This window comes from Saccostrea echinata, unplaced genomic scaffold (assembly GCF_033153115.1).
Source record: "Saccostrea echinata isolate AGI-Se365-2 ecotype Australia unplaced genomic scaffold, CSIRO_AGI_Sech_v1 ptg000001l, whole genome shotgun sequence".
NCBI lineage: Eukaryota > Metazoa > Mollusca > Bivalvia > Ostreida > Ostreidae > Saccostrea > Saccostrea echinata.
The window spans coordinates 11,064,370-11,083,535 of NW_026889750.1; the positions used below are offsets into that span (position 1 = coordinate 11,064,370).

Consider the following 19,166-nt stretch of genomic DNA (forward strand, 5'->3'; position numbering starts at 1 on the left):
AAATTTAAAATTCCCGATAGGACTTTTTTCGGGCCATAGCGAGCACCAAGGTGCGGCACTTCCGGTAAAAATGAAATGCGTTATGCATATCTACAGACATAGGTCTACCATACCTGAAAGTTTCATGTTTCTAACTAAAGCCGTATATGAGAAAATCTGGAGACAACCCGACCCTTCGATAACCATTAAATCGGCAATATCTCCAGACCGGAAGTGACGTCATCAAAACGGAAAAAAAGGCATAAGGTTCAACTGATGTTACATAAGTCCTGAAAGTTTCATAGAAATCCATCGAGCCGTTTTCGAGAAATCGCGTGCACAAATTCGGTAAGAAAAAAAACAATAATAATAAAAGTGAAAAAGAAACCTAAGAATAACAAGAAGGTCTTCCACTGAAGACGGAAGACCTTAATAATAATTGTTGGGAAACTTTGTTCATAAATCTGCATAAATTATTTTATTCTCTGACAGTTTTTCAAAGAAATTATCGAAGCTTTATTATATTTCATTCAACATGATGTCAGAACAACTATTAAACACAATCAAACATAGCTGTAGCAACCAAATGTACAATTGAGCATTGTTAATCTGGATGCTAGTATTAGTTATATATTAACATTTCTCTGAAGGACAAAATGGCTACACAGTTTCAGAGTAATGCATGCATGTAACCTTCAATATTCATGGCCTTCAAATTTCAATGGAACCCAAGAAGGGGTTTAATTGTTTCATTACATAAAAATTTTATAATTCTTTTCAGATAGTGGGGATAAGAGAATTATAGAATGTACTAGAAACTCATTGCGAGCAATGAGAGGTCTTCCGTCCGATTCTGAAAATAAAAGCGAAAATTCAAGCTGAAAAAGTGATAAAAGAAATTCAGACACTCTGGAGATTTAACCCTGGTAGTCAGCGTGAAAATCCAACGTGCTAACCATTAACCATTCACTTTTTTGTATCACTTCCTATCACGACCAGAAGTAACGGAGATACAAGATTTTCTCACGATTCAAATAATCTGATGACTGACTATCAGTCCTGAAAGTTTTAGACTTCAGTCGTTTACTGTTGCCGAGCAATATTGTGAGAACAAATTCTAATTTTGAGGAAGGTAAACACACGATCGGAAGTGAATTTGATAAAAATTTCTGACTTTTCTCTAGACATTTGCAGTACCTACAACATACATGAAATTATTTCAAGCACTTTATCGATAAGAAATATTTATGAGAAAGTTAAATATAAAAATAGCGTAGTTTATCTCCTAAAACCGGAAATTGACGGTTTTTTTCCGGTGGAATCTAACATATTTCAAAACAGTGAAAGAGATGCAATAAAGTGATGCAAGTTTAAATTTAAAAAAGAAAAGTTGAATTTTTTTATTTCTTTGATCACTTTCTATGACAAGCGGAAGTGACGACTGGCGCGTTTAACCCAAATGGTTTCGCTTACTCCTCAAAGTCTATTACTCATAAAAGTTTGGTGTTTTTTACCTGTTGATTGAAACACATTGTCATAAAAATATTGGCATGGATTTATTTCAATTTTTATTCGTAGTTACTAAATGCTGCTTCCTTCATACAACCTAGAAACTGATCTCAGTCGGTCTACCTTTCAGCATATGTCGCATCTTTGCCTTTCCCAGCATACTGAGCATAACTATGGTAAATGACGACCTGTTGGCTCTTTGTTTCCTGAATACAATGTACAACAAAGCCATTTCTTTCTTGCTGTATAGATGATTCTACCCATTGAAGGAAGTACACGTGCTCTTTGTTTACCTCTGTAAACATATGCTTTATTGGTTTTCATCGCTTAGAGAATTCTACATGGGAGATCACTCTCAATCACTATTTAATAAGTGAAAAAACCCATGTATTTAACCTTTTCTTTCTCAGGAAAACTTTTACTTACCAATGTCCGTAAAATATAACATGGGTCCTTCACAAAAATGCAAGGATTTTTAAAGATTTATTTAAAACAAAGGAAAATAGCGCAGGATTCACAGAGAAAAAAACATCATTTATAAAGATGGAAGCGTAAATAAGAGCTAAAAAATGAAAAAAAAAAATTCAGACATAATCGGGATTATGATGGTAGAATACCGTTGAGTGTGCGAGGTACCAGCCACCCGAGGAGCTCCGAGTGCCGACCTGCTCGTTGGAGTTTACGGAGACAGCCGCCATTTTGGACCTGCTTCAAATTTTAAAATGCGAATATCTAGAGTTTGGATTTATCAATTTTTAAACAAATTATGCATTAAGCCTTTTTAGAAATGTCTCTATTAACCCTACTAAAATTGAAGAAAAATTTTGAAAAACAAAAAAGTTAGAAAATTCGACTTTTTAAATTCGCATCCGGTAACGACCGGAAGTATCGACGACGAACGAAAAGTCACGTCCCGGCTAGGATTTTTCACGATCTATAATCCCTGAAAGTTTCACAATGATATCTTTTATCGTTCTTGAGATTATCCGCGGACAAAATGTCTTTTTAAATTCAGAAAATGGTCTGTAACTTTGCACCGCAAATGATTTTCCAAAAAATCTCTCGGATAAAATAACTTCAGATTACAACACATTGTTCCTGCAAATTTCATTAAATTCCATCCAGTAGTCTTTGAGAAATCGCGTGCACAAAATTCGATGGGCGGAAAAATAATAATAATAAGAAACAGTAGAATCACTATAAGGTCTTCCGTGAAGACGAAAGACCTTAATTAAATGTTACTCTGTGATTTTTCTTTTAACTTTTTGCAAATTTCTTTGTTTAATCAGATCTGAAGTGCTATAAAATAAATACATTAGTAAATAAATCACAAGAATGAAAATATATTAATTTCTATCTGAGTGGAACCACAAAAAAAGCAAAAATTAAAAGCAAAAATTTGATTTTTTTCATTTTATAAATCAACCCTAAAAAATTCAAACTGCAGATATTTTGTTTATAGCCATGATTAGATGGACAGAAAAAAAGAATATCCAGACATTATGACCCATATGTTGATCACAAGATGCTGAAAAAAAAAGACGATTTATGTGATATTGTTATCTGAATACTGAAATGTACAATTTAATGTGATACAGATACTAATAACATCATGTGAATTGTCTTTTTTCAGTGTTCTGTCCTATATGGGCTTATACCAGAGATTAAGCTATACAAAATATATTTCTGATAGTCATTCAGGGATTTTCCACTCCTTTTTAGCTCACCTCGACGAAGTCGAGATGAGCTTATGCTATACCCCCGGCGTCGGCGTCGGCGTTAGCGTCGGCGTCCAAGGTTAAAGTTTTAGGAGCAAGTCCCATTCCCAAGTAACTATAAGCCCTACCTGGACCAAACTTGCATGGATGATGCATCTAGGGATGGACACTATCACACTTGCTTCGGATGCTGGATCTGACCTAGATTTTCCGGATGAGTGACCAGGTTAAAGTTTTAGGAGCAGGTCCATTCCCAAGTAACTATAAGCCCTACCTGGACCAAACTTGCATGGATGATGCATCTAGGGATGGACACTACCACACTTGCTTCGGATGCTGGATCTGACCTAGATTTTCCGGATGAGTGACCAGGTTAAAGTTTTAGGAGCAGGTCCATTCCCAAGTAACTACAAGCCCTACCTGGACCAAACTTGCATGGATGATGCATCTAGGGATGGACACTACCACACTTGCTTCGGATGCTGGATCTGACCTAGATTTTCCAGATGAGTGACCAGGTTAAAGTTTTAGGAGCAGGTCCATTCCCAAGTAACTATAAGCCCTACCTTGACCAAACTTGCATGGATGATGCATCTAGGGATGGACACTACCACACTTGCTTCGGATGCTGGATCTGACCTAGATTTTCCAGATGAGTGACCAGGTTAAAGTTTAAGGAGCAGGTCCATTCCCAAGTAACTATAAGCCCTACCTGGACCAAACTTGCATGGATGATGCATCTAGGGATGGACATGGCCACACTTACTTCGGATGCTGGATCTGAACTAGATTTTCCGGATGAGTGACCAGGTTAAAGTTTAAGGAGCAGGTCCATTCCCAAGTAACTATAAGCCCTACCTGGACCAAACTTGCATGGATGATGCATCTAGGGATGGACACTACCACACTTGCTTCGGATGCTGGATCTGAACTAGATTTTCCGGATGAGTGACCAGGTTAAAGTTTAAGGAGCAGGTCCATTCCCAAGTAACTATAAGCCCTACCTGGACCAAACTTGCATGGATGATGCATCTAGGGATGGACACTACCACACTTGCTTCGGATGCTGGATCTGACCTAGATTTTCCAGATGAATGACCAGGTTAAAGTTTAAGGAGCAGGTCCATTCCCAAGTAACTATAAGCCCTACCCGGACCAAACTTGCATGGATGATGCATCCAGGGATGAACACTACCACACTTGCTTCGGATGCTGGATCTGACCTAGATTTTCCACATGTGAGACCAGGTTTAGATTTAGGAGTAGTCTCGTTTCCAAGTAACTATAAGCCCTACCTGGACCAAACTTTCATGGATGATGCATCTAGGGATGTACACTAACCAACCTGCTTCGAATGCTGGATCTGACCTAGATTTTCCACATGAGTGAATTTTAGCCATATTTTAACCAAATTAGCATGGATGATGTATCTAGGGATGGACACTTCCAGACTTGCCTTGGATTCTGAATCTGATGTACATTTTCCAGATGAGTGACCAGGGTAATTTTTTGGAGTAGCTATATAATATTATGGCCTGTTATGATTAAACTTGCATAGATGGTGCATCTAAGGATGAAAACTTCCAGACTTGCTTTGGATGTTGGAAGTGACCAAAATTTTCTTGATTACTAAACAGGTCAAAAGTTTTTTGAGCAGGTCTATAATTAAATCAAACTTGCATGGACATTGATCTTGGGATGTACCCTAACTAGAAAAAAAATATGATGTGAAATTTGCCTTAGATGTAGATAACATTCGTCGAGGTGAGCTTCGTAATCTTTGATTACCTATGTTTGGAAATGGGGCCCAGGCCCTTGGTATTGGGAATTAAACGACATTTTATCACTTATTTGGAAATGTTATTGCATGATGTTTTTCAAGAAATAAACACTTATGATGAATAAAATTGATCTTTTACTTTATTATTCTGAACTGTAAATCAGAGAATAGATCAATTATAGTTTATTAGTTTTAGCCAAGTTTCTTAAATTTTTTTTCATTTCCCTCTGATTTCCAAACCTGGCCATGTTTTTTTTACCAGAACTTTGATCAAGTTAACTTTATGGGTTCATTTTTGGGGAAAAGGGAGGGATTTTGCAATTGGAAATGGGACCCATATTCGGCCCCACACTGGGCAGTGGAAAATTCCTGTCATTATTTTTCCCGTAGAGTAAATCCACCTCCTTCTTCCTAAACCTTTCCTTGATGGTAAAAATTCCTTGTGTATTTCATTCCCCTTTGTCTAAAGCACAGTCTTACCTCTTACCAGGGATCATAACCCATAGGATTTAATCTCTATACATTTTATATTAAATAATTATTCAACAGTATAACACTAACATGGTGTCATTTGTCCTCTACAGAGTCTTCTTCCATTGTATCTTGGGGCAAAAGAGAATCTCGTTGAAGAAATAGATGATCTCAAGGAGTTTAAAAAATACATCAAAACTAAGCCTAATGTACTGGTTGTGTTTGCTAAAAATAGTAAGTATTCTAGCATGCATAATTTTTAACAAATGCATCAAGGGTCTGCATCTGTTTGTTTTTTTTAGGCAGTTATTTCCATTTTGTATTAACTATTTTGATTTAAAAGTAACTTTTACTGGGTACATGATTTAAATTTTGGATGCTAAAGATATATATAACTTTTCAAAACAAACAAAACATAGTTATGTCAGTAAAGAATTAGAAACCCAATATTATGTAAGTTTCTCTTTGAAAGAGAAATAGCTAGAACTTTATCATCTGTTAGTAGGTGGTTTATCTATTACCCTTAAAAGTGTCAAATATTTGGTAAAGATGGTGAAATTCACATCCAATTGAATACACAGAGAGTGAGCATGAGTGTAAAAGATCACGTGAGGTGGACTGGTGGATTTATTGCCCTTATAACAGTGTATAATGGCTGACAAAACCTCTGGTATCACTAGCTGTCTGTTATGTGATGTGCTAAAATAGTACACCTCTCCTGCAAGAAGAGAGAGAGAGAGAGAGTTGGGGGGAAGAAAAGAGGAGATGCAAGACTATGATGTCTTGGACTTATTCAACCCAATCTGATTAAAATCAGCTGTTTATTTGGCTACGTTTACTACGTACATACCTAGTAAACGTAGCCAAACAAACAGCTGATTGTATTCATCCTATATATCTACAAGTAGGAGCCTGGGCTAACATACTTATTCTCCTTATATCCCTTACATTGCACCAATTCGAAAGTATTTAACCATGAATAACTAGAATTCTGGAATATCCTACTTCTTGTTACTGACAGAATCAAACCATGAGCTTTGATTTATAGTTTTACAAAGTGAAAATTAAAATCATATAGTCAAGAACTATTTATTGTCATCAAAAGGTAAATAAGTTACTGTAGTATTTATCTTCACTTTCCCCTCTATGCATGACAGATTAAAGAAAACTCCCAGATGATAAATAGTTGCATACCTGCAGGCAAAAACTACAGTTCTGAAGTGTATTTATGAGCAGTATACATTGGATTTATTTAGTATAATATAAAACAGGACAGAGACAGTTCTCTCAGTTAAAGATTGACCAGTTTTGTTTTGCAGAATATTGTTATGTTGAAGTCCAAGAGATCAAAATATGCAAATTTTATCAAAGGGTAAAGGTCAAGTTTTTGATAAGTTATTAAGGTCTTGAGAAATGCGAATCTGTTGTTCACATCATGATAACCCCCTGGTGCATTCAGAGTCTTATCAGTGAATACAGAACAAAACCTCTGTTATTTTGATGTTACCTGTATACCTAAAAGACCGAAGTCTTTTGGACATAGTGAAAGGGCACCAATTTCTGGTCAATATCAAGTAACAGTCTGCCGACCCTACCTGTTAAATAAAACAAACAAAATTTTACTGTTCCCAAAAATTTAAATCATAATATGCAAGACTCTGGACTTCAGCCTTTTAGAGGAGTAGATCCTAAACATTGTAAAAAGATTTTGTTGGAAACTTGTATTTCTTTAACTCTGAGAGTTCATCATTTTAAAGGCCTCAGTATGAGTTTGAAAGTCCTAATTAAGACTCTTTCATCACCAGAGAAAAATCTTCATACATATTTTGTAATAATCTTATGATTTTAAATCATATTAATTTTTTTGTCAATGAATATTCTGTATTTAATTTTTATTTGGTAATGCAGTCTTCAATAAAATTCATATTATGGACTGTTTAACTTCTTAGTTATGTAATATGACTTAAAACTAAACTGTCATCCATCTTTCTGTCACGCTGTACACAATTTTTTAAAAAACCCTTCAAAAAAACAGATGTGGATTTACTATGTAAAGTGTGTTTACAAAGAAATGTTTAGTTAAATTTTTAGGTGTGATTTAATTGAGAAGGCTCTATGATTAGTAAATAATTTATTTTAGATAAATAAGTATTTCCCGAAAATTCAATGACACTTTGATTACAGGTAAAGCTCTATCCCAATATAGACGAACATTCAGTGAAGTCTCCCAAGAAATGAAAGGCAAGGCTTCATTAGTCATTGTTGACTGTGGGTAAGTGAGGAGATCTCGTAAAACAAACTTTGCTGTTACTTTTAGCTCACATAAGCCAGAGGCTAAATTGAAGTTTCCTATTAATAATAAAATTTTGGCTATTTGTTAATCTTGAGGAAGGTTCAGTTACTGAGTATTAGCATGACAGTCTAATTATTTGCAACCATCCTCAATTAGTGTAGATTCAACATGCACAAGTTGTAGTCCCCTGGAGTTAGGTTTGGAAAATGATAGGGATGCAATTAAAGCTTTATATAGCAATATATCTACTTTTTCAAGGAAAATAAGTTTGCAATTTGTTGATCTGAACATAAACATAACTTTTAGTAGCTAATTCTGTGACTTGTTTTCAAGGTATGAAGTTGTTAATCTGTGCACTGGTGGATTTTTTTGTCCCCCCCCCCCCTTCCCCAAATCCTGAATTGCATTTAAATGAAATTTTGTCTTGCTTGAAATTTATGAAGGGCCATTTTTAGCACACCTGAGCTGAAAGCTCAAGTGAGCTTTTCTGATCACATTTTGTCTGTAGTCCGTCTGTCTGTCTGTCCGTCCGTCTGTAAACTTTTCACATTTTCGACTTCTTCTCCAGACCACTGGGCCAATTTCAACCAAACTTGCCACAAAGCATCCTTGGGTGAAGGGGGTTCAAGTTTGTTCAAATGAAGGGCCACGCCCTCTTCCAAGGGGGAGATAATTAAGAATTGGTGAAAATTTGGTGTCATCTTTTAAAAATCTTCTTCTCAAGAACCATTGGGCCAGAAAAGTTGAAACTTATGTGAAACCTTCATTACAAAGTGTAGATTCAAGTTTGTTCAAATCATGACCCCCAGGGGTAGGGTGGGGCCACAATGGGTCATCAAAGTTTTAGATAGGAATATATAGAAAAAAATCTTTAAAATCTTTTTCTACAGAACAACAAAGCCACGATTAGTTATATTGAATATGGAATCATCCTTAGGTAGTGTAGATTCAATTTTTTTTCAAATCATGACCCCTGAGGGTAGGGTGAGGCCAGAATGGGGGATCAAAATTTTACATAGGAATATATAGGAAAAATCTCTAAAAATATTTTCAAGAACAAGAAAGCCATGATTAGTCATATTGATATGGAAGCATCCAGGTATTGTAGACTCAAGTTTGTTCAAGGCATCCTCCAGTAGTAGGGTGGGGCCATAATGGGGGATCAAAGTTTTACAATAGAACATGTATAGGAAATATCTTTAAAAAATCTTCTTCTCAAGAACAACAAAGCCATGATGAGTCATATTGATATGGAAGCATCCTCAGGTAGTATAGATTCAAGTTTGGTGACAGGCAATCAAAACTTTACATATGAATATATAGGAGGAAAATCTGCTGACGAAGAACAACAGGGCCATATTGACTCAGGTGAGCGTTGTGGCCCATGGGCCTCTTGTTTCTGCTTTGTACTTATAAAGTCTTTAAAGTCTTTGTAATTAACCCTTTTTCTGACTTCACCAAATGAGAATGGCACAGTGTTGAATATATACATGAATGTAATAAGAGGACAGAAAATGTCAGTACATTGTTTTAAGACAAACTTGCATGATTCCTTAATCCTCAAAAAGACTTGGTGAAAATTTATTGCACACTTGATGAGTTGGAAAACAAATTTACTTTCTTCAAACTGATTAGGCAAAGCATGTACATACTGGAAGTGACAAATTAACAACAGTCATAATGATTTTGAGTGTTGATGCACATGATTTGGTTTTGTAATTTGTGACTATATATTGATATTTTTCAGGGAAGCCAAAAAATTGTGCAAAAACATGAAAGTAAATCCAGCAAGTATTGAATTAAAGCATTACAAGTAAGCAAAAATGTGTACACAATGTCCTCTCTACTTGCTATTTGAAAAGATTAAGAACTTTTCCTCTTTCTTATTGGTAATTTTCGACATCTATACTTTCAGCTTATTGTGTGAATATAGGGAAAGACAGTATTCCTTTTTATATTTTGATGAAATTTTCTGGTTACATTTGGAAATCTTTTTGCATGCTTCTTTATCATATTTTACAGAGGTGGAAATTTTAATAAAGATTATGACAGGAAGATGGTTACTAAGGTATATATATACATTGTGTAGTTAGCTAGTCTCAATATTACCAGGGTACATAAAAGTATGCAAATTTTAGCTTTTCATACCTCCAATAATCATTATGTTCATATATACTGGAATCGTGTCCATTTGTCAGTCTGTCTGCCCGTTTCTCTGTTTTGTATAGCTGTAGCAATAAATGTCAGCATTATGGACTGTTCCAAGCTTACAAGTGTGGTATCCATACCAAACTTGCAGATTTCGTGTCCTATGATCTTAGTCTGTGGCATGATTCAGAGGCCGCATTAGACCTATATCTATCCTTCAGTGACTCGATTAAGGTTAGCTTCTAGGTCTGTTTTTGGTTTTATTATAAGTGGTGTCCAAACCAAACTTGCACGTCAGTTTGTATAAGAATGCTTAGTCTGAATCATGGTTTGGATGTTGCTGTTGACTAACATTTTGTGCTCGAGTATCTTTGAATAAGATCAGCATTTACACCTGTGTATCACCTGTTATATACAAAAATGTGCAGCATAAAAAGTACATCTTTGAAAATTTTGCCTGATGTATGCATTGGATGCTGCATCTGATCTACATTTTATATTTCAGTAACTTGGGAGAAAAAGGGGGTGGGTGGGGTGGGGGTGGAGGGAGAGGGGGCTGTATGAGTTCTTTGACTGCTCTAGCTTTGCTCTTACCTTGTGCTATATTTTCAATTTAGCTGAGTTTATGAGATCCACTGCTGATTAGTCCTTATGTGGTCTTTCCAATGGAGATTTCTTTTTGAAGCTTTTTAGTATAAACTGTTGCATGATTTCAAAGTCACTCATTCAAAGAACAGGCCATAAAGAGCCTCATCTGTCTTGTTCTTTTTCTTCTACATTTAATAAGCTTTAAATGTGTATAAGTACCTGGTAATATATATTTATCAGAAAACTATCAATATTAAGTGTAAAACTAACAAAATTAATACAATTATTTGTTGCAGTCAATGGTAAATTTTCTGCTGGATCCAACAGGGGATATTCCTTGGGAGGAGGAGTCAGGGGCAGAAGATGTCGTCCACGTAGAGTCCCCCAAGGCTTTCAACAAAATGCTCAAGAAACAGAAACAGCCTATGCTAGTCATGTTTTATGCTCCTTGTAAGTGAGATTTAAGACTACATTGTTCAATTTTATTGTTACCCAAATCTGTTTGTGCATATTTCACCTCATCATGGATTGGAGGAAATCCATGATTATTATGGTATACCCCATGCAATGAGTTGCAGAGGGTATTATGTATTTGACCTGTCCATAAGTTAGTCAGTCCTGTGTTGACAAGCACAACTCCTCTGAAACTGATGGACAGATTTTCATGAAACTTTATAGTTAATAAGGACATAATGTATAGATGTGCATATTTGCAGGAAATTCTGATTCAATTTATTTCTGGGAATTATTCCCCTTTTGAACTTGGACTTTTGGCCAAAATTTAATGAACTACTGAAAAAGTTTGTCAGTGCAAACCCTCTTAAGCAGTTGAACAGAATTCCATGAAACTTTGTAATGAAAAAGGAAATTCTGTCTAGATGTGCATACTCTCAAGAAATTCTGATAATCAGTTTTTTTCCTAGGAGTTATGCCCCTTTTGGACTTATAAATTTGATCAAAAAATGAATATACTACTGAAACAGTTTGTCAGCAGAACTTCTCTGAAACTGTGCGACTGTGCGAACAGAATTTCATGTAACTTTGTAGTTAATATACAGTGTATACCTAGTGTATAGATGTGCATATTCCCAGGAAATTATGATTTGTGTCTTGGTTGACATTGATTTTCACAAATATTTGTAAAAGGGAAGGGGGGGGGTTAATTATTTGTTTTATGATAACATGATAGCTTAAAAGAATACGAGTAATTAGAATTATTACCTAACCTACTATATAAATTGTAATTAGGCATTTTGAACTGTTTCCTGATTCTTTTTAATGTTTTTGCACATCATGAAACAGTCAAAACTGTTTACCCGGTCACAGAATGAACTGTTGCATGGCTGAACTGTTCCATTATGACGTCATAATTAATTCCCCGTACTTTACAGCTTTAATATTAAATTATGTATTAATTAAAATTAATTTTCATTCAATTTGAAATTATCATCTGAAAAGTAATCCTGATATATAATCAATTTAATATCATTTCGAAGAAGAGGCCATGAACACCTTTTCTGGGGGTAATTTGAGAAAAATGTAGGCCACTTTCACTCAGTATAGTTCTTTGCCATAAACGTGTAATATTCAAATCTTCAAGACATCATTATGTTGTTTACATGGTTTTTTTTTTTTTAATTTATTAGTGCATGATAATATCACATCCATTAATTTTTCTGAACACCAATCGGTGTGAGAATTTGATTAATATTCATGTTGTTTAGTTTGTTTTTAAAAAATGATACATGTACAAACATTTGTCGATGTATTTTAAAAGCCATTGATTATTATGTCGATATCATTACTTTAAGAAATTGTATAGTTGGTTAGGTAATAAAACACTTATTTCATGACAACTCGGGAAACAGTCAAACTGTTGTCCCGAGGTAATGGGGAAGACCTGGGAAACTGTTGCCCGAGGCCTTTGGCCTCGGGCAACAGTTTCCCAGGTCTTCCCCATTACCTCGGGACAACAGTTTGACTGTTCCCCTCGTAGTCATGAAATAAGTGTATACTGTTTAATAGTGTTACCGTTTCCTACCATTTGAGCAATCTCATGTCAAAAAAAAGTTTGTTTTGGGTTATTTAAGAGTCAAATACATTCTTTGTTATAACCAGGGTGTGGATTTTGTAAGAGGTTGAAGCCAGATTTTGCTGCAGCTGCCTCAGCACTAAAAGGAGAAGCAGTAAGTAGCATTCTACTGGAGATCACTGTAAGTAATGTTCTACTGGATATCGCTGTAAGTAATGTTCTAATGGAGATCACTGTAAGTAATGTTCCACTGGAGATCATTGTAAGTTATGTTTTACTGGAGATCAATGTAAATAATGTTTTACTGGAGATCAATGTAAATAATGTTCTACTGGAGATCACTGTAAGTAATGTTCCACTGGAGGTTACTGTAAGTAATGTTCTACTGGATATCGCTGTAAGTAATGTTCCACTGGACATCAATGTAAGTAATGTTCTACTGGATATCGCTGTAAGTAATGTTCCACTGGACATCAATGTAAGTAATGTTCCACTGGAGGTTACTGTAAGAAATGTTCCACTGGAGATCATTATAAGTAATGTTCTACTGGATATCGCTGTAAGTAATGTTCTAATGGAGATCACTGTAAGTAATGTTCCACTGGAGATCATTGTAAGTTATGTTTTACTGGAGATCAATGTAAATAATGTTTTACTGGAGATCACTGTAAGTAATGTTCCACTGGAGGTTACTGTAAGTAATGTTCTACTGGATATTGCTGTAAGTAATGTTCCACTGGACATCAATGTAAGTAATGTTCCACTGGAGGTTACTGTAAGTAATGTTCCACTGGAGATCATTATACGTAATGTTCTACTGGAGATCATTATAAGTAATGTTCTACTGGAGATCAGTTCTATTAATGTTCTACTGGAGATCAGTGCTATTAATGTTCTACTGGATATCATTGTATGTAACTTTCTACTGGAGATCATTGTATGTAACTTTCTACTTGAGATCAATGAATAGTCTTTTTTCCACAATGGCTGGTTGATTAATGCAGGAAATTTATGTTATACAATAAATTTTTCCAAACAGGTGCTTGCTGGGATAGATGTGGATAAGCCCCATCAGATGGAATTACGATCAGAGTACAACATCACTGGTTTCCCAACTCTGTTTTATTTTGAGTAAGTCTTCATTAAAACAATGTAGAGCAGACATGATTGACATTTACACTTTTAACAAAAAGCGATAAACCCTACTGTATGCATCATTTAATGTTGTAGGAAAGGGAAAAAGAAATTTGCTTATGGAGGAGAAAACAATAAGGATGGCATTATCAGCTGGATGAAAGAGTAAGATATTATGAGTAATAGTCAAAGTCTTATCAGGGCTGTGCAAAAATGAATCACCCTTCTTACATCTCTGAACTTATTGTGGACTTAGTTTTTGACTAGTAAATGAAAGGAGATTGAAATCAACATGATGCATAGAAATTAATTACAGATTAACTATAGAATCATGAATGACACCAGTTTACAGCTCAATAGCCAGTCTATACCTGTAAGAAATGTACATATAAATCTGTACACCATAGAAGCTAAAATATTCTGGAGGGTTTAAAGTTTGATTTATGTTGTGGGTATGATTCTCAACTTAAAATATATTCCTGACAAAATTTACCTATGAATTGCAGAACTCATATTCTTTATCTTTTGCAACCAAAGATAACAATAGATTTAAGTCTCCACAAAACCACATTTGATGCAAAACCTTGAAATTTTAACCCTACAGTAAATTCTTTTGCATGGCTATTCTGCAAGTGTGCATAATCAGTGAAAATTCCTAGTTTATTATAATATATGTGAAATAAAGACACCAACGGTATAAAAAATGTAAGACTCCTTTTTACCTTTTGAGGTCTTATTCTTTATCTAGTAGTGAATTTTCTTGAAGCCCCAAACCTCCTCAACCTAAAGCAGAGGAGAAAGCCTGGTCAGATGAGCCGTCTGATGTTGTCCATTTGACAGATGATAACTTCTCCACATTCATGGCAGAAAATCCATCAGTTCTAGTCATGTTTTATGCTCCTTGTAAGTTCTGATGCTGGTTGTATATTTGTTTTTAATTCACATTTATTTCCTTTTTAATTCACATTTTTATTTCCTGTAAGGAGTTTAGTATTTAGTTTTCACTGCTGGTTTATTTTCAATTGTAGTAGGAAAAAGCAATTAATATAACACTGTCATAAAACTATTTAGCAGCAGCAACTACAGTGTATGGATTCTTCAAATTCTATCCTTGCTGAGCTACAAATAATTTTTTTTATGTATTTGTGTTACCATATATTTTCCTGTCTTTTCCTATGGTCTTGACTAAAGCAAAAGTACAACCCCACTTTTCCCACCACTTCATGAAGACATAGAGTTATTAAGAAGCACAGGGGATGATTATGCCTGCATTGATCTTATATAAATGATTAATTGCAAATTTAATAAATTGTCACAATTTAGGGTGTGGACATTGTAAAACCATGAAACCTGAATATACAAAAGCAGCAGCCACATTAAAGAAGGATAATGTAAGTTTTTTTTTCTATGTTTTATAAATTTAACAGCCTTACTTATAACATGAGAATTAAGGGTAGACAAACCTTTTATACACAGATTGATGGAGTCTTAGCGGCAGTTGACGCTACAAAAGAAAAGAAAGTGGCAGATCAGTTTAAGATCACAGGTTTCCCTACAGTTAAATACTTCAAGTATGTATTTATTGGGGACATTCTAAATGCCTGCTTATATGTAAATTGTTTTGCATCCCTAAATCAAAACTGGACATACAATAGATAGGGTCCTCTAATTGCAGAGACGGGGAGTTTGCCTTTGATATCAGTGAGAGGACAGAAGATAAAATTGTGGAGTTTATGAAAAAGTAAGTGGTATACAGTGAGTATCAAGACTATGTAAATGTAGGTTTATATAGATGTAGTTTATACCGACAAATCAAATGGGAACGGTTGTTATGATGGTTGCATAGTCACATGAATACAGTGTAACAGGTTTAGAGGGGAACACAGATATAGTGAATGCATGCCTATAGTGAGCAATATTTTATAACACAGTAGTAGAATAGAGTGAATTTTTTACTGAATATAATGAATTATGGATATACATCAAACAATTTTTGCTGTCATTTTTATTATGGTAGACTTTTAATTTGCTGCCATTTCATAATGGTAGACTTTGAATTTGCTGCCATGTCAATGTCAATATACTAGTTACCTGGTAAGCTTGAAAGTTCCTATCAAAACAAAGTTTTGGAAAAAATGACCTATTCACCGAATCTAGTTTGAGAAACCTGCATAATATAAATAGCCATGTCATTGGTACTGTGGGCCCAGACAGTAAAAGTGGAATAGATTGCATAAAATTTCACTCATCAAATCTCCTCTGTCAATTTCATTATACACTGTACATGTACTTATTCCCATTTGAAATCTGAGGTTGTGTGCAACAACTATAGGCTTATGTTGACCTTTTTTCAGTCTCCAGAGAAGGAGATTATATGCAGATACATTATGTACTACGTACAATTATTTCCATTGACTCTGATTTTTGTATTACACCATTATTGATTGACAGCCCATCAGAACCACCCCCTCCACCACCCCCAGAGCAGAATTGGGCAGATGTTCCTAGTGATGTGGTACACCTGACAGATGAAAACTACAAATCATTTCTCCGAAAGAAGAAGCATGCCTTGGTCATGTTTTATGCACCTTGTAAGTTTCTGTGAAGGAAATAGAGCACATGCATGTATGAATTTATGAATATGAAGATTGAAAAATAATGATGGGATCTTGATTTGGGTTTTCAATTCGGATATACATAAAATGAGAAATTAAATTATGCTTGTATCTTTCTGTTAAAAATCTTCAAGAAGACAGGACTTTCTCTTTTATACAAAAAGAATGTTTGGAAATACAACATCCATTGTCAAAGCAGACACCTCTGCAATCCATAAATACATAATAGCCGAATTCATTATTCCCCAAAAATTATTATCTCCTTGCAACGAAGTTGGAGGGGATGTAGTAAAGTGCTTGTGTGTGTGTGTTTGGGTGAGTGAGTGCTTGTGTAACTTCCATTACACAAGTAATAATTTAGATAAGGATTGATGTGCTCTTTTGCGAGGATATGCTCCACTTTCCGGTGCCCTTATTACTATTATTTAGTGATTTAAACACTCACTCTTTGGTCAACACAACCAAAATAGTGAATTTGACCTATTTACAGTAAAACTCGTTTTATAGTATGAACACAGATATAGCGAATTTACAGATATAGCAAAGTCTTAGTAAAATTTTATAGGTATAACAAACTCAGATATAGTGAATTTATTATAGTAGCAAACTGAATTTTGTGTCCCCTGGAAGTTAAAATTATGAAATTTACATCTTCTATAATGAATTTACAAAGATCTTAATTTTGAAATATTGAACTGACATTAATTTTGTAAGTGTTTGTATTTGAAACTCAATTCTTCTGAAAACTTTTGAACCCCAGGGTAAATTTTGTATATTGTACTTCCTTAAAGTTAAATACATTTAGTAGTCGTACTTGAAGTAAAAAATCAATACATGTATTGTGAATTTGCTATGTATAATTTAATGAATTTGTTATATGGATATAACAAATTATGGATATAGCAAAGTAAATTCGCAGGTCCACAGAACTTCGCTATAACTGCATGAGTTTACTGTTGTCCAGATTTAATATCAATATGAGATTTATTAACAAAAACAATTTAATAACTATTGAATAGAAGGTATATTCAAATAACAGTGATTTGATAACACATGTATTTTAAGTGAGTGATTTTTTTCACCATAACCTGCAGGGTGTGGACACTGTAAGAAGGCAAAACCAGAATTCCAGAATGCAGCAGCAAAGTTAGCAGATGACACAAAAGTAAGAAAAATAATATCTTCTGGTTTGTATCAAATCTCAATTTCCTGAAGTTTTACAAAGATGTCAAATAGAGCATGCATTTTCCAACATTCCAAATATGTTTTATTTGTAGGTGGCTTTTGCAGCAATAGATTGTACAGTTCACCAGGCCTTATGTACACAAAATGAGGTCACAGGGTACCCTACTTTGAAGTATTTTAATTATGGCAAGAATCCGCAGAATTACATGGGTGGTAGAGAGGTAATTTTGGGTATTTTCAAAGACAAAAATCTTGTGATTTTAAAAAAATATGCAGCTGTTTGCCTTTATTTTATTTTTAAAAAAATTAGTTAAGCTGTAATAATGCTACAAGAGACTGAAGTTGATAAAGAATACATTATGTATAGGAGGCAGATTTTGTGAAGTTTATGAAGGACCCCTCCAACCCTGGAGCCACACCCCCTCCTCCCCCAGCCGAGCCCCCAGAGAAGCAGTGGGCAGACATCAAGGGCATGGATAACCTACATTTTCTGACTACCTCAAATTTTGATACATTCATCCAGGAACACAGCTCAGTCCTGGTCATGTTCTATGCTCCCTGTAAGTATTGGAATCATTTGAATCTATGCTCCCTATACGTAATGGAATTATTTAAATCTATACTCCCTGTAAGTATTGGAATCATTTGAATCTATGCTCCCTATAAGTAATGGAATTATTTAAATCTATACTCCCTGTAAGTATTGGAGTCATTTGAATCTATGCTCCCTGTAAGTAATGGAATTATTTAAATCTATGCTCCCTGTAAGTAATGGAATTATTTAAATCTATGCTCCCTGTAAGTATTGGAATCATTTGAATCTATGCTCCCTGTAAGTATTAGAATCATTTAAATCTATGGTCCCTGTAAGTATTGGAATCATTTGAATTTATGCTCCCTGTAAATATTGGAATCATTTGAATCTATGATTCCTGTATGTATTGAAATCATTTGAATCATTGATTCTTAGTAACAAGTATATGTACACAGGTCAATATGTTTCTTATTAAGGGGGTCATAACCTCTGCCTTGGAGCTTTGTTTTTGGTTTGATCTGTATGTTTCAGAGTTTTAAGATTAGTACATAAAATTTTTGTACATTTTAATGTTGGTACTGGGAAGGTGTTTAGATTGAATAAATATTTGCATGTCCAGATACACTGTAGTGTACTCTTATGGAATGCCATTTGATTGACAGCAGTCATATATAATGGTTAAATAATTAGGGCCCCGCAAGGATTTGTGGGTGCCCTATAGTAATCACTCTGTCTGTCTATCTGTCTGTCTGTCTGTCTGTCTGTCCGTCTGTCTGTCCGTCTGTCTGTCTGTCCGTCTGTCATTCTTCCGTCCACAAATTTTGTTTTTTTCTAATAACTTTTTTTGTAATTGACCGATTAAGTTCAAATTTGGTATGTTGGTTGAAGAGGCAGTAAGACATATTTTGATGCTAAGTTTGGTTCTCTGTGTCATCCAGTTTGGAGCTGGGGTGGTGGGGTAGATTCCTTAACTTTACATTAGAATGAATGCCAGGGCAAAGAGAGATAACTGCTGAGAATGTTCCAATTGTAAACTATGAAAGCTGCAACTAGTCCCATGGGATTAATTAACTTTCCTCTTGAAGAAAATCCAAAGCATTATCTGTTTCTGTCAAATTGAGATTGATTAACACCTCTATCTGCAAATGAAGTTTGTTTTGAAGTTAAGGTCAATTCTGA

At 34.8% G+C, this 19,166-nt stretch overlaps 1 protein-coding gene across 1 annotated transcript in view; it reads left to right on the forward strand.

Moving 5' to 3' along the window:
- LOC133185253 (protein disulfide-isomerase A5-like) overlaps positions 1-19,166 on the forward strand; it is a 39,063-nt gene that overhangs the window by 1,485 nt on the left and 18,412 nt on the right. The window contains exons 2-17 of the mRNA XM_061320367.1: positions 5,571-5,691; positions 7,642-7,729; positions 9,498-9,563; positions 9,773-9,818; positions 10,783-10,936; positions 12,605-12,672; positions 13,558-13,649; positions 13,749-13,817; positions 14,419-14,555; positions 14,976-15,043; positions 15,129-15,223; positions 15,328-15,393; positions 16,104-16,243; positions 17,362-17,432; positions 17,545-17,673; positions 17,820-18,012. Coding sequence (XP_061176351.1) covers positions 5,571-5,691; positions 7,642-7,729; positions 9,498-9,563; positions 9,773-9,818; positions 10,783-10,936; positions 12,605-12,672; positions 13,558-13,649; positions 13,749-13,817; positions 14,419-14,555; positions 14,976-15,043; positions 15,129-15,223; positions 15,328-15,393; positions 16,104-16,243; positions 17,362-17,432; positions 17,545-17,673; positions 17,820-18,012 — 1,603 coding nt within the window. The remainder of the gene's footprint in view (positions 1-5,570; positions 5,692-7,641; positions 7,730-9,497; positions 9,564-9,772; positions 9,819-10,782; positions 10,937-12,604; positions 12,673-13,557; positions 13,650-13,748; positions 13,818-14,418; positions 14,556-14,975; positions 15,044-15,128; positions 15,224-15,327; positions 15,394-16,103; positions 16,244-17,361; positions 17,433-17,544; positions 17,674-17,819; positions 18,013-19,166) is intronic.